Source organism: Prionailurus viverrinus, chromosome A1 (assembly GCF_022837055.1).
Source record: "Prionailurus viverrinus isolate Anna chromosome A1, UM_Priviv_1.0, whole genome shotgun sequence".
NCBI classification, from domain to species: Eukaryota; Metazoa; Chordata; class Mammalia; order Carnivora; family Felidae; genus Prionailurus; species Prionailurus viverrinus.
The window spans coordinates 158,236,220-158,251,712 of record NC_062561.1 but is presented as its reverse complement, the minus strand read 5'-3'; the positions used below and the strand labels follow the sequence as shown (position 1 = coordinate 158,251,712).

Below are 15,493 nucleotides of genomic sequence, written 5' to 3'. Positions count from 1 at the left end.
AATAAGATTTTTTAATTCTTTTTAAACTTTGCAAACTCTATATGTGAAAGAAAATTGATATCTTTTCATTTTAATATTTTTCTACCAAGCTTGAATCTTTAAAGTATCTTGGCCATTTGTCTATCTTCTATTGTGAGTTGTTTGTTTATATCTTTTCGTCAATTTTTTAGTAGGGTATTTCTCTTTTTCCTATAGATTTGTAAGGGCTCTATAAATATTAACCTTTTATCATTTGTAAAAAGGTTAATCTTAGATAAATGCTAATGTTGCCATGTTGTTTCCTGGCTCCAACATAAGATTCTTCCTGTACATCTATGCTTCATTCTCTTTCTACCTTATCTCTGGCTAACATCCAGTCCGTAGGATGTTTCAGTGTTTTATATAAAAAGACACATACACAGATATTCTCCTTCCTGTCTCAACCACATAAATGTAAATTTTCCCTTTTGATAATAAAAATATTTTAATGACACATATTATAAACTGTGCTAAGCCTTAAGATGTTAATTTCCACTTTAGAATTAGACACTGATTTTTGCCTTCACTTCCTTTACTCTAGTTGGGCAGGTCTAATCAACACATGATCTAAATGCTGTTAATAAAATATATTCTGTAGGGAAATGTGATTCAGAGGGAGTCTATCACGAAGAATCAGTAAAAGATAAAAATAAGTAAAAATCTACACAGAACAGTAAGTTTTAAAAAACTGTACTAACTGACAAATAGTAGGGAAAAAGCTTGCAATCAGAGAGAACTTACATAATTTCCAGAAGAGTAGGGAAGGAATGAATGCAAGGAGTTTCCGGGAATGTTTGGTTTTGGAAATGCTTATTGTCATGCAATACAAAGTAGCCAGGGATAGGCAGGTGTTCCTCTAAGTGGGTAATAAATTCCCTCATTCTAACCAACTTTATTTAGTGTTTTCTTATATAATCTGTTAGGTAAATACATTGTGAAATCTTGCAGATGACTTTTAACTTCTATGATGCATGAAATGGCAGGTAGTAATAATGGTGTATCAAAATTATAAAGTAGAAAATTTGTGCTGTAGGCAAATGTAAAAGAATGTTTAAAGAAAATTGAATTAAGCAAAGCATATTAACCAACTAATATATTGGATGATAGAGTGACTAAGCATAGATTAAGACTCACTGCAGATAGTTTCCTATGCATAATGGTCTATTGAACTGCTAGAGTCCAAAAGACAAACAAAATGTCAAATATCACTATGAAACATATTGAGGGAACATTGATAATGAATCATCCCAACCTTTCATAATCATTTGGACTTTTGATCACTGTACCTCAAGAAAACAGAGAAGGCAAATTTGGAAGTGGGGTGGGGAGACCTCTGCAGGAGAGAAAACTAGAGGAGGAAACTATAAAGATGTCACCATCAAGAAGCACATATTCACAAAACTATAAAGATGATAAAAAGACACAAATATACATAATCATACATACATTTATTATCAAAACAGAAATGAGCAAGTAATAAGGGTTGCCTGAAAACTGATAGAGCAAGAAAGTGGCAGAGATATGACTAAGTGTGATAATTGCTTTGGGATAAAGGGGAGCCAGCAAATGACAACTAAGAAACTGAAGAGATTAAAAATATCACCAGACAAAAGGACAACAAAGAAGTGTGTTCAGATACAAGAAGTGATGTGAAATAAAAGAGAAAAGAAAACGATGAAAACAACTGTAAAGAAATTTAAGACCCTGGAGTAGCGTTTACTTAAATGAAGGGAAATACTCTGTACCAGAAGGAAGGAGAAAAAAAGAACTTTTCTTCTGTCTTTGCTTTTCAGATATATGTTTCTTTCACATTTTGATATATACATATTAAACATATGTTGTGTTATCTTTTTCTTTCACCAAAATCTATTTATAAATAGATGGTACTTTTTGCAATTGATGGTGCCTTAGAACAGAAGAATTTCAGTATTTAAATGTTATTTAATTTAAAGTACTCTGCTAAATTAGAAGAGACTAACAGTTCTATATAATTTCCTCTGAATTTGATGATGGTGTTGTTCTGTTATCTTCACAAAAACTGTTAACTACCTCTATCCAAATGTTGCTGTTCTTGACCTATCATTATGCTTATAGACATTAAGAAGCTAGTAAAGCACATAGCACAGAAAAATCTAAAGATTCTGAGGAGAAATATGTGCATACATTAGAATTAAGAGACTTTTCTATAATACTGTACAAAATTAGTAGTTTCAAAGTGGATGAAATAATCCAGAAGGGAAATGCTTATACTTTTGAGAGGTAGTGGTAGAGAATCAAATGATACACAAATCATATCTATAAAGTTATGAACCTGAATATCTTTGGTGCCTACTGTATAGTCATGTCCTGATTGTGAATCTTTTGAAGGGAAAAATAACTGTAGAGTATGAAGGTTACAGGATCCTGAGGAGTATTATCCTCATTTTTTAGATGTGGATTTGACTCACTTAAAATTGCTCAAGGTTATGAACAAGTCAGCAAAGCCTGTATTTTTGCTTAATCATTTTCCAATATCATTACAAATAAATATTTACAGAATTATGTTACTTACCAAGCATAGTAGGGTAAATATCCACAAGAGAAACCACATTTGATACTTGTAGGTTGGCCTTAATTCTTGGTCCCATTATCAACAGTGGAACATGAGCACTAGCTTCATACATACTCATTTTATAAAACTGACGATGTTCCATGGCCAGTTCTCCGTGGTCTGAGGTGTATATGACAATAGTTTTCTGAAGAAGGTCTAACTGGTGAAGAGCTAAAATAATTTCTCCTACAATACAAATCAAGTCTTAGTTAGCTTTTAGTTTGTGTCTTATCACAGTAAGTTTATAACAACCCTAACTTGCAGGAGTTTGTTAGGATAATTCTTAACATCTGAGTGTCATCTAGTAAGTTATGCCAAGTTTCATGTTCCTGCTCCTCAGATGACAGACTAGAGAGAGGAAGGAGAAAATATAGAACCAATAGAATAAGATTCTTTATCTGGAGATTATGCTGGCTTGCTTTCTATGTTTCTGTCAGAGATTGGGCAATTTTTTTCCCCCTTAGTGACTTGAATGAAAAAAGAGAAACAACTCTAGATGTCAGCACCACACATGTCTCAGACAATGAAAGGACTGATATTACCGCCACTCCACAATTTCTGCCCAGTGGGAAATCAGAACTCCTCCCTGCTACCCTTTCTCGAAATCCCCAATTTGCAGGTCAGACTTAGCATATTCTTGGATAGGGAATAACTGGACAGTACAATTCCTGTGACTAGTCCCTGTCTATTAGTGTCCTCTTAATCATAGATCACTGTTTTTTGAGAGAGAGAGAGAGAGAGAGAGAGAGAGAGAGAATCCCACAAGGGGTAGAGGAAGGGAGGGGGAGAAAGAGAAAAAGAGAAAGAGAGAAAGAGAAAGAGAGAGAAAGAGAAAGAGAAGCAGGGCTCAAGCTCACCGGATGTGGGACTCAAACTCAACGAACCATGAAATCATGACCTGAACCAAAGTCAGATGCTTAACCGACTGAGCCACCCAGGTGCCCCCTCTCCTCTTCATTGTAATTAAGAGAATTGCAGTAAGGCATAGTCCAGGGAGGAATCCTCCTGCTTTTGACAGTTCCTGAATCTGGCCTACAGGGGTCTGTATTATTAAAAACAAAATCCACAGGTGATTTTGAAGTCCAGTCAGAACTGAGACCCACTGCTCTATGGAGTTATTTACCGAATACAGACCATCAGGATCTTTCAACTGGACAACTGTGATGGCTTCCTAATTGGTCTCCTTTGCCCCCATCCCCCCTCCCCCCCCCCCCCACACCTTGTACCACTCTGGTGGCTATCTTTCTAAAATATCTGATCATGTCACACCTCACCTTAAAACTTTTTCAAAACTTTCCATTGTGTAATTCCCGAGCAAGCTCAGCACCTTCAGCTACCCCTAAGCCTTTACCTTTTATAGTCCTAAATTACTTAGAATTCCCTGAACTAATAATAATTAGTTAAGACTTTCTTGCACACACTCTGCCTTCATCTGTGTTGAATGCCTTTTCTCCTGCCAGCTACTTGGCAGATTCCCATTCTTCTTTTATGACCTAATTCAAGTATTATCTTCCTGGTGAAACATTCCCTCCTCCTCCAGGTAGACTGAATTGCTTTCCTCCAAGGCCCCAACAACTTGTATACAACTGTAGTTACAACAACAGGTTATAAATGATGTTTATCCTCATTCAGTAAATGTTTCCTGAGTTCTTACTATGTGCCAGGCATCATGGATACAAAGCTAGGCATGGATGTTGCAATTCTGAATAAGACTGAAGTCACGGCCCTCATGAGGCTCTCATTGTTCAAGGGAAGCAGATGTAAACAAGTAAATAAACTTAATAATTAAAGATTATATAGGGGCGCCTGGGTGGCGCAGTCGGTTAAGCGTCAGACTTCAGCCAGGTCACGATCTCGCGGTCCGTGAGTTCGAGCCCCGCGTCGGGCTCTGGGCTGATGGCTCAGAGCCTGGAGCCTGTTTCCGATTCTGTGTCTCCCTCTCTCTCTGCCCCTCCCCGTTCATGCTCTGTCTCTCTCTGTCCCAAAAATAAATAAAAAACGTTGAAAAAAAATTAAAAAAAAAATTTAAAGATTATATAAACAATCAGGATGATAAGGTATAGAGTAAGCAGGATGGTGGGGCTGGTATACTAACTTACGGTGGTGGGGAAGACATCCCTGAGGAGGTGATACTTGAACTGAGAACTTAAGACTGAGAATAGCCAGCCATGTAAAAAACAAATGGAGGGGCACCTGGGTGGCTCAGTCGGTTAAGCGTCCAACTTTGGCTTAGGTCATGATCTTGAGGTTCGTGAATTTGAGCCCCACATTGGGCTCTGTGCTGACAGCTCAGCACCTGGAGCCTGCTTTGGATTCTGTGTCTCCTCTCTCCCTGCCCCCTCCCCTACTCATGTTCTGTCTCTCTGTCTCAAAAATAAATAAACATTAAAAAAAAAATTTTTTTTAAACAAATGGAAAAGTATTCCAGGCAAAGGTGAAAAGCAAATATAAAGGCCCTGAGGTGGAAAAAGAGCTTAGTGTTTTTTGTTTTAAGTTTATTTATTTATTTTGAGAGAGAAAACATGAGCACATGTGGGGGAGGGGCAGAGAGAGAGGAAGAGTGAGAATCTCAAGTAGGCTCTGAGCTGTCAGGGCAGGGCCTGACACAGGGCTGGAACTCACGAACTGTGAGATAATGACCTGAACCGAAATCAGGAGTCAGTGGCTTAACTGACTGAGCCACCCAGGTGTCCCAAGAGCTTAGTGTTTTTTGTGGATTTAACAAGATACACCATATTCCATAAACTTTGTAACTAGAAGTCAGCTGCTGCTGCATTTTTTTTCTCTGAAGAGACTTCAAGAGGTATTCCCACACTCCCTGCAGTGACATTATATATATAAAGTATTTCACCTTAGTAGATACAGATGAATGGATAGCTGCAAACTTTAAGAAGCAATTTCCAGGGTGCAAATGGGTCAATATTCATAAACATCAGAAAATGTGAGGATGAAAGAAATTTACTTAAAATCTCATTTACATTTAAGATTGAGTACTTGGAAGATCCTTAGGACTTTTAAATCATATTATACTCACTATATATAAATAATTTACCCATATCTTTTTTGCTTTCTGTTTTATACTTTTCTATTTTTTCCCAACGAATGCTTTTTTTTAATTTTTATTTTTGCCCAATGAATGCTTTTTAAGAAACAGCCACTCCTTCACTCTCAAAGTATACTTTGTACAGAAGAGGTGCTTCCCGCATTTCACTAAAGCAATTCTGCTCCACTCCACAGTATAGCAAAATATGAAAAATAACTTGTTAGAAAAATATTTTTTTTTTAAACCAAGGGTTCTCCAATCTAAATTAGAAATGGCCATCAAGTAACTCTACAAATGAGTAGGCAAAACACTTTCTTGATAGGCATCTTATGGAAACAGGTAGGGTCTTGAAATGAGCTAGGGAAGGAAACTCCATATGATTCTGGACCAGAATACACTGATGGGAAACTGATGTCAGGTTTAGTTAAACCTTGCTCTAAAGGGCCTGGGAAGAATGGTTTTGTTTCGAAGTTATTACAAGCTCCTGGGAGAAGTCACAAGAATCTGTGACTAAATACTTAGGGCCACTTAGAACCTAAGCTGTCTTACAATTACCTGTCACATGGATCCCTCTGTTTGGTTAAACACTGATTCCTGTTTAAAGCAGGTAAAAAGTTTTGTTTCAAGCAGATACTAGCCTTGTATGCTCCTATCTTTATGAACAAATCGAGCATTTCTTAATTTATGAATAATCAAGATAGAAAAGGCTTTTTATTCCACAATTAATAATGCACATTATCCAATTTTTAATGTGTCAAGATTTTTATAATTTTAAGTTTTTAGCATCTAAGCAACTGTTACAAAACACTATCTGAGGAAGTTCATACAAGTCACCAACCAGCATGATCACAGTTTATTGGAAAAATATTATACATTTTCTTCATTTAATTGCTTACTAAATATACCACCTACCAAGCATGGCATCTGTCTCGGCACACATAGCATAATAAAAGGCCCTAATATTCTTAATTTCTTTTTCTGTAAACTTTCCAGTGCAGTTTTTTGTATAAGAAGAGTAATAATCTACAGGGTGCATTTCAGACAGAGGTAACCACTTGGGGATTTTGATGGCATCATAAGATACCTAAAAAGGAGAGAAAAACAAGGTAGTAATATTCTTCTCCTCCAACAAGTATGTATGGTGAACTAGACTGACTTAATTACTTAGGATAGTAGAAGAGAATAATTATGACTTATGTAAAAGTAAATCAAATACATAATTAGGAACAAAGTGTTAATATTCATAGTAACAACAAAAGGTGTATACTGATACTTGCATATATAGTGAGACAGTTATAAAAATTATTTTATAATTATACATGACAATAATAAACATGAGCTATATTAGGCATTATTCTAGTCCAGAAAAAGTATTCAAGCTTTTTAACATAGTGTGTGATCAACTCAAAATTCCAGAATCAGCAACCTGAGAATCTAGATCATTTTCCCAGCAGTTCACTAGAAAAATGCAAATATCGAGTGAGACAGCCAAATGTTTGCTAAAAACAAATACAACTTTTCAATACATATAAATGCTTACAGTTTTGGTGAAAAGATAGACCTAAGTCATACATTTCTTTTTTTAGTCATGTAACTAAAAAATCTCAAATTTCTACTTGCAATTTACTTAAAAGTTATTTGATTCAGTTCATTAGGCTAGTACTAATTCTAGACAAAATTTTCAAGATAGAGCTAGATACAAGTTTTTCAGAAGACATAAAGTATCTAAAAATTTTACATTGTTTCCTTTGAAACAGGGTTCACTAAACATTCCTTTTTTTTTTTTTTTTTTTTTTTTTTTTTAAGATTTTAGTTTTAAATAATCTCTACACCCAATGTGGGACTTGAACTTACAATAACAAGATCAAGAGTCACATGCTCTACTGACTGAGCCAGCCAGGTGCCCCTAGCATTTTTGATTAGAGATTTTGTTTTTGTTTTTTAATTTTAGAGAGTGAGAGCCAGGAGGGGCAGAGGGACAGACAGACTCTTAAGCAGGCTCCGTGCTCAGTGCAAAGCCTGACATGAGGCTCGATCTTATGAGCCTGGGATCATGACCTACGCCAAAATCAAGAGTCGGACTCTTAACTGACTAAGCCACCCAGGTACCCCCTGATTAGGTACGAACTTAAATTTAACTTGACACGTTTCATAACACAGGTAGTCCTCATTTGCATGGTCCAGATGTGTATGGATTTCAGTTACCACAGTTTAAGGAATACCAGTCCCTCAACACACAGTTCAAATTTTAGTTACCAAAGCACATTAACTGTAATTATACTGCATAAAGCGCAAAATTTCACAAATACTGCTAGCTCTTTAGTCTACAAATCACTATGTAAATTACAGATGTGTATCAAATCAGTGACTAATCAGGTCATTTTTAAAAGCGTCTGTCAGTGATTGGTCACTGCATATCTTTTCTTCAGTTATGTACCCTCAGCAAAGTGTATCCTTGTGCTGCCTCCTTGCCTCCCAGCGATAAATCCACGTGACGTTTTGCAAAAATGGATAATCAAAAGAGGGGACTTACCAAAAAAGATAAATGTAGAGTAAAAAAAAAAAAAAAATGAAAAAGTGGTAACACTAGACGTGAAATTTGAATCAAACATTAATTAGAGTTATAGAAAAAGTAACCAATCTGAGAATGCTGACACTGCTGCCATTTGATACATTCTAGCTGTGCAGCCAGAGGAGCTTGGCGAAGACACACTGGTGGATATAAAGGAGGAAGGCCGTTGCAAAAAAGGATGAGCGTGTCCTAGGGAAAGTGACACTAGCAAAAATCTGTACCTTAAGGGAGCTCTCAGAAATTTATCATGACATTGAAAGTGCAAAGGTAAAATGTTGGAAGGTGATCCATGTTTAGAAAGGAATATGACAATCTGCCAAGACGTAGAGCTGCTTGCTCCATGTCTTGTTATACAACGAGCAGGCAAGCACTGTTCAAACTCCTGATTTGTTTTTTTTTTCACAAAGACACAAAATACTTTAATTCTCAGTTTCTAGTGTTTTTAGTTATTAAACATTAGTGCATTAAACATTAGTGTTACTATTTTTTTTTCATTTCCCTATATGTTTATAACCCAGAAGAAGAGAGGTTTAATGTTTTGACAAATGTATTTAGGAGTCCTAGAAAAATAGTCATTTTCTCAGTTGATTATTGAGATCTCTTTGTACAGTTTCAGCTTGCATGGTCACTTTTACCACCCTGACCTGTGGCAGGTGAGGACTGCCTGCACTCTTAAGAGAGTATCTTTTAGTTTCTCTCTCTCTCTCTCTTTTTAATGTTTATTTTTATTTTTGAGAGAGACAGAGACAGAGACAGAGACAGAGCGTGAGTGGGGGAGGGGCAGAGAGAAAGAGGGAGACACAGAATCTGAAGCAAGCTCCAGGCTCCCAGCTGTCAGCACAGGGCCTGACTGGGGCTCAAACTCATGCACCGCAAGATCTTGACCTGAGCAGAAGTCAGATGCTTAACCTACTGAGCCATCCAGATGCCCCTAGTTTCTCTTTTTATAGATAAATTATATGCAAATGTGTTCAACTCAGAAGTAGTTTCCTGAGTTTTAATACTTATTTATTTCTGTAAAATTGTCCCTTTGGTTTTTGTGAACCAATTATTGGTCAAGTTTGATTTACTAAGGTAAACAATTTTTAAATTTTTCTTTAAAAGTGATAATAAAAAAAACCCTGGGCAAGTACCAATAACATACAGCTTCTAATGTTAACTTGTACTTTTGAGCACACAATAGTGTACTTACCTTTTTAAGCCAGTAAAGAGATGTGTGAAATGTTGAAGATCCAAAATTTTCTCCTGACGATGGTGAAGGATATGGATGTGGTAAATTTAATCCCAAGTATAGAACAAATGGTTGAGTGTAATTACTTGCTTCCTTTCTTAACCAATTTACTGCTCTGTCTGTATTCTTCCAGTCTTCTTCCATTATTCTGACTTTAGTCTTTTTAGGGATAAGATTAACCATAGGCCTGCCTTCTTGTCTGAGTAAGAAAGCAACATCTCTTGTCCATGCTTCAACGCGATTGCTGAGGAGGTCAAAAGACAGGTGTGTTAGAAGGTACTAAAAAAGATTTTAAAAAAACTGACTAAACATAAATATAAGAAATCAATATGGAAAACAATTTTTAGACTAGTCGTGTAAAGAACCAGGCTCACTACACTAGATCTCATTAAGAGGGTTACTGAGGCTTGCAAATACAAAAACCAGGAAAAAAAATGACAAAACGCAAATATTCACCCGTGTGTTCTTTAAACTAAGATAGATTATTTAGAAGGGTTACTTTTTCTTTTTTTTTTTTTTCATTTTAAGTGTACAATTGACTTTTAGTAGATTGGCAAAGTTATGCAACCATCACAACAATCCAAATTTTTTTTTTTTTTTTTTAGTGTTTATTTATTTTTGAGGCAGAGAGAGACAGAGCATGAGTGGGGAACGGGCAGAGAGACAGAAAGAGACACAGAATGCAAAGCAGGCTCCAGTCTTTGAGCTGTCAGCACAGAGCCTGATGCAGGGCTTGAACTTATGAACCCGTAATACCAAGCTGAAGTTGATGCTTAACCGACTGAGCCACCCAGGTGCCCCACAACAATCCAATTTTTTAAAGTAATTTCTATGCCAAGTGTGGGGCTTGAATTCACAACCCTAGATCAAGAGTCACATGCTGTACTGACCTAGCCAGCCAGGCACACAAACAATAATTTTAGAACATTTCCATCAGCTCCCAAGCAATTTTTGCTTTATTTGAAGTAACTCCTCATTTTCAACCCCAGCCCCAAAGTCTCCAAAGCCCATCATCAGCCCAGCTGTTTCACCTCTGACCTTAACCAGGATAACCTTATTGCAAAGCTCCAGGGGATAACATTCACTTATAGAAGGGTTACTTTTTCATATAAGATATTTAGTAAAATAAAAAAATGTTTCAAGTTCCTAATATCTCTCCTAAATTTTCTAGCATTTTGTCTTTTTTTCTGTCAGAAGAAGAGAGGATTTTATTTTTATTTTTGTTCCAGTGTAGTTAACATACAGTTTTGTTTCAGGTGTATAATATAGTGATTCAACATTTCCATATATAACTCAGTGCTCATCAAGATCAGTGTACTCTTTAATCCCCTTCACCCATTTCACCCATCTCCCTACCCACCTCCCGTATGGTAACTGTGTGCTTGTTCTCTATAGTTAACAGTCTGCTTTTTTGTTTCTTTCTCTCTCTCTCTCTCTCTTTTTTTTTCCCTTTGTTGATTTGTTTCTTAAATTCCACATATGGGTGAAATCATAGGCTATTTGTCTTTTTCTGATGGACTTATCTTGCTTAGCATTATACTCTCTAGCTCCATCCATGTTGTTGCAAATGGCAAGATTTCATTCCTTTCTGTGGCTGAATAATATTCCATTGTATATATATACCACTTCCTTTTTATCCATTCATCTATCAATGGACACTTAGGTTGTTTCCATAATTTCACTATTGCAAAGCTTCAATAAACATAGGAGTACATGTTTCCCTTTGAATTAGCTTTTTGGTTTTTGGGTAAATACTCAGTAGTGTGATTACTAAATCATATGGTGGTTCCATTTTTAACTTTTTGAACCTCTACACTGTCTTCCACAGAGGCTACACCAGTTTGCATTCCTATCAACAGTGCACCAGGTTTCCTATTTCTCCACATCCTCACCAACACTTGTTTCTTGTGTTTTGATTTCAGCCATTCTGACAGGTGTAAGGTGATATCTCATTATGGTTTTGATTTGCGTTTCCCTGATGATGAGTGATGATGAGCATCTTTTCATGCGTCTGTTTGGCCATCTGGATGTCTTCTTTGGAGAAATGGATACTAGAAATGGATACTAACCCACAGATTTTGGATATGTCATTTGCAAATATCTTCTCCCATTGAGTAGGTTGTTTTTGTTGGTTGTTCTTTTGCTGTGAGAAGCTGTTTATTTTGATGCAGTACCAATAGTTTATTTTTGCTTTTGTTTCTCTTGTCTCAGGAGACATATCTAGAAAGATGTTCTTATGGCCAATGTCAGAGATATTATTGCCTGTGCCGTCTTCTAGGATTTTTATGGTTTCAGGTCTCACATTTAGATCTTTGATCCATTTTGGGTTTATTTTTGTGTATGATGTAACAAATTGGTCCAGTATTATTCTTGTGCATGTAGCTGTCCATTTTCCCCAGCACCATTTGTCAAAGAGACTGCCTTTTTCTTATTGCATATTCTTGCATCCTTTATCAAAAATTGTGGGTCTATTTCTGGGCTTTCTATTCTGTTGATCTATGTGTCTATTTTTGTGCCAGTACCATATTATTTTGATTACTACAGCTTTGTAACGTAACCTAAGTCTGCAATTATGATACCTCCAGTTTTGTTTTTCTTTTCCAAGATTGCTTTGGCTATTCAGGGTCTTTTGTGGTTCCATACAAATTTTTTGATAGTTCTAGCTCTGTGAAAAATGCTGTTGGTATTTTGATAGGGATTGTATTAAATCTGTATACTGCTTTGGGTAGTATAGATATTTTAATAATATCTGTGGTTCCAATCCATGAGCATGGAATGTCATCCCATTTCTTTCACCATTGTCACCTTCAATTTCTTTCATCAGTGCTTTATAGTTTTCAGAATATAGGTCTTTCACCTCTTCAGTTACATTTATTCCTAGGAATTTTATTATTTTTGGTGCAACTGTAAATGGGATTGTTTTCTTAATTTCTCTTTTTCCTGCTTCACTATTAGTGTATAGAAATGCAATGGATTTCTGTACAGTGATTTTGTACCCTGCAACCTTACTGAATTCATTTATCAGTTCTAGTAGTTTTTTGGTGGAGTCTTTGGAGTTTTCTATATATAGTACCATGTCATCTGCAAATAGTGAAAATTTTTCTTCTTCTTTACCAATTTGGATGCCTTTTATTCCTTTCTTTTTTCTGGCTGCTGGGGCTAGAACTTCCAGTACTAAGTTAAGTAACAGTGGTGAGAGTGGATATCCCTGTCTTGTTCCTGACCATAAAGGAAAAACTCTTAGTTTTTCACCATTAAGTATGATGTTTGCTGTGGGTTTTTCACATAAGGCATTTATTATGTTGAAGTGTGTTCCCTTTAAATCTACTTTGTTGAAGGTTTTTAAAATAATGAATGGATGACATACTTTGTTATGTGCTTTTTTTTGCATCTACTAAAAATGATCACGTGGTTTTTGTCCTTTCTCCTATTGGTGTGATGTATCATGTTGACTGATTTGCAAATATTGAACCATCCTTGAATAAATCTCAGTTGATTGTGGTGAATTATTTTTTAAAATGTATTGTTGGATTTGGTTTGCTAATTTTTTTTGTTGAGGATTTTTACATCTATATTAATCAGAGATATTGGCCTGTAGTTTGTTGTTGTTGTTGTGTCTTTCTATGGTTTTGGTTATCAGGGTAATGCTGGCCTCATAGAATTAATTTGGAAATTTTACTTCCACTTCTTATTGTTGGAAAAAGTTTGAGAATCGGTATTAACTCTTTAAATGTTCAGTAGAATTCACCTATGAAGATGTCTGGTCCTAGACTTTTGTTCATTGGGAGGTTTTTGTTTTTGTTTTGTTTTGTTTTGTTTTGTTTTGTTTTGTTTGATTCAATTTCATTGCTGGTAATTGGTTTGTTCAAATTTTCTATTTCCTCTGGTTTCAGTTTTAGTGTATGTTTCTAGAAATTTATCCATTTCTTCTAGGTTGCCCAGTTTTTTGGATGTAATTTTTCAAAATATATCTCTGATTGTCCTTCGTATTTCTGTGATGTTGGTTGTTAATTCTCATCTTTTGTTTCTGATTTTGTTTATTTGAGTCCTCTCCTTCTCTCTCTCTTTTCTTTTTTGATGAGTGTGGCTAGAGGTTTGTCAATTTTGTTGATGTTATCAAAGGGTCAGCTCCTGGTTTCATTGATCTATTCTATTGTTTTTCAGTGTCTATATCATTTATTTCTGTTCTAATCTTTATTAGTTCCTTCCTTCTGCTGCTTTTGGGTTTTGTTTCTTTTTCTTTTACTATCTCCTTTAAGTGTAAGGTCAAGTTGTTTATTTGAAATTTTTCTTGCTTCTTTTTGTGGGCCTGTAGTGCTATAAAATTCTCTCTTAGAACCATTTTTTCCGCATCACAAAAATTTTGGACTCTTGTGTTTTCATTTCCACTTGTCTCCATGTATTTTTATTTTCCCTTTGATTTCTTAGTTGACCCATTCATTGTTTAGTAGCATGTTATTTAACCTCCATGTATTTGTGTTCTTTCCAGATTTTTTCTGGTGTTTTTAAAAAATTATTTTTAATGTTTGTTTATTTTTGAGAGAGAGTGAGCGGGGGAGGGGAAGAGAGACAGGGAGATACAGAATCCGAAGCAGGCTCCAGGCTATCAAAACAGAGCCCAATACAGGGCTTGAACCCACAAACTGCAGGAAGGAAAAAATCTGCTGACCTGAATCTTGTGACCTGAACCAAAGTCAGATGCTTTACCGACTAAGCCACCCAGGCAACCCTCTTATAGTTGATTTCTAATTTCATTGTGTTGTGATAAGAAAAGATATGTGGTATGACTTCAGTCTTTTTGAAATTGTCAAGACTTATTTTGTGACCTAATATGTGATCTATTCTGGAGAATGTTCCATGTACACTTGAAAAGAATGTGTATTCTGCTCTTTTGGGATGGAATGTTCTGAATATATCCATATCTATTAATGTATCTATTAAATCCATCTGGTTTGTCATTCAAAGCCACTGTTTCCTTTTTGATTATCTGTTTAGATGATGTGTCCATTGATATAAGTGGAGTGTTAAAGTCCCCTACTATTATTGTATTATTGATTAGTTCATTTGTACTTATTATTAACTGTTTTATGTATTTGGGTGCTTTCATGTTGGGTGCATAAATATTTACAATTATATCTTCTTTTTGGATTGTCTCTGTGATGATTATATAGTGTCCTTTGTCTCTTGTTACATTCTTGGTTTTAAGTCAATTTTGTCTAAGTATTGAAACCCTGGTTTTCTTTTGACACCTGTTTGCATGATAAATGTTTTTGCATCTCCTCACTTTCAGGCTGCAAGTGTCTTTAGGTATGAAGTGTGTCTCTTGTAAGCAGCATTTAGATGGTCCACCACCCTGTGTCTTTTGATTGGAGAATTTAGTCCATTTACATTCAAAGTAATTATTGTTAGATATGTATATATTTATTTTGTATTTATTTTATTTATTGCCATTTTGTTATTTGTGTTGTGTTTGTGGATCTTCTCTGTTCTTTTCTTCCTTGCTTTCTTTTGTCACCATAAGTTGGCTTTTCTTTAGTGATATATTTGGATTCCTTTCTCTTTATTTTTTACATTTCTATTACATTTTGTTGGTGGTTTCTATTAGGTCTGTATGTAACATCTTCTGCATAGAGCAGTCTATCTTAAGTTGATGGTTGCTCAAGTTTGAACCCATTCTTTACTCCTCTCCTTCCCACATTTTAGGTATACGATGTCATACTTTATTTCCTTTTGTGAGTCCCTTGGCTGATTTTTTCATATAAACTTATTTTTACTACCTCTGTGTTTCTCACTTTTCATATTCCTATTCATGGTCTCTCCACTCAGAGTCCTCTTTAATATTTCTTGTAGGGCTAGGTTAGTCATGAACTCCTTTAATTTTTTAATTTGAGAGAAGAAAGAGAGAGAAGGAAGAGAGAGATGGAGAGAGAAAGAATCTTAAGGAGGCTTCATGCTCAGTGAGGATCCCAATGTGGGGCTCCATCCCATGGCCCTGAGATCATGACCTGAATCAAAATCAGGAGTCGGCACTTAACTGAC

General features: G+C 35.7%; 1 protein-coding gene across 2 annotated transcripts in view; it reads right to left on the bottom strand.

Annotated features, from left to right (window-relative positions):
* Positions 1-15,493, bottom strand: part of ARSK (arylsulfatase family member K) — a 45,924-nt gene that overhangs the window by 8,236 nt on the left and 22,195 nt on the right. For both annotated transcript variants that reach the window (XM_047857704.1, XM_047857705.1), the window contains exons 4-6: positions 9,416-9,698; positions 6,564-6,735; positions 2,570-2,794 (exon numbers count right to left, since the gene is read on the bottom strand). In XM_047857704.1, coding sequence (XP_047713660.1) covers positions 2,570-2,794; positions 6,564-6,735; positions 9,416-9,698 — 680 coding nt within the window. The remainder of the gene's footprint in view (positions 1-2,569; positions 2,795-6,563; positions 6,736-9,415; positions 9,699-15,493) is intronic.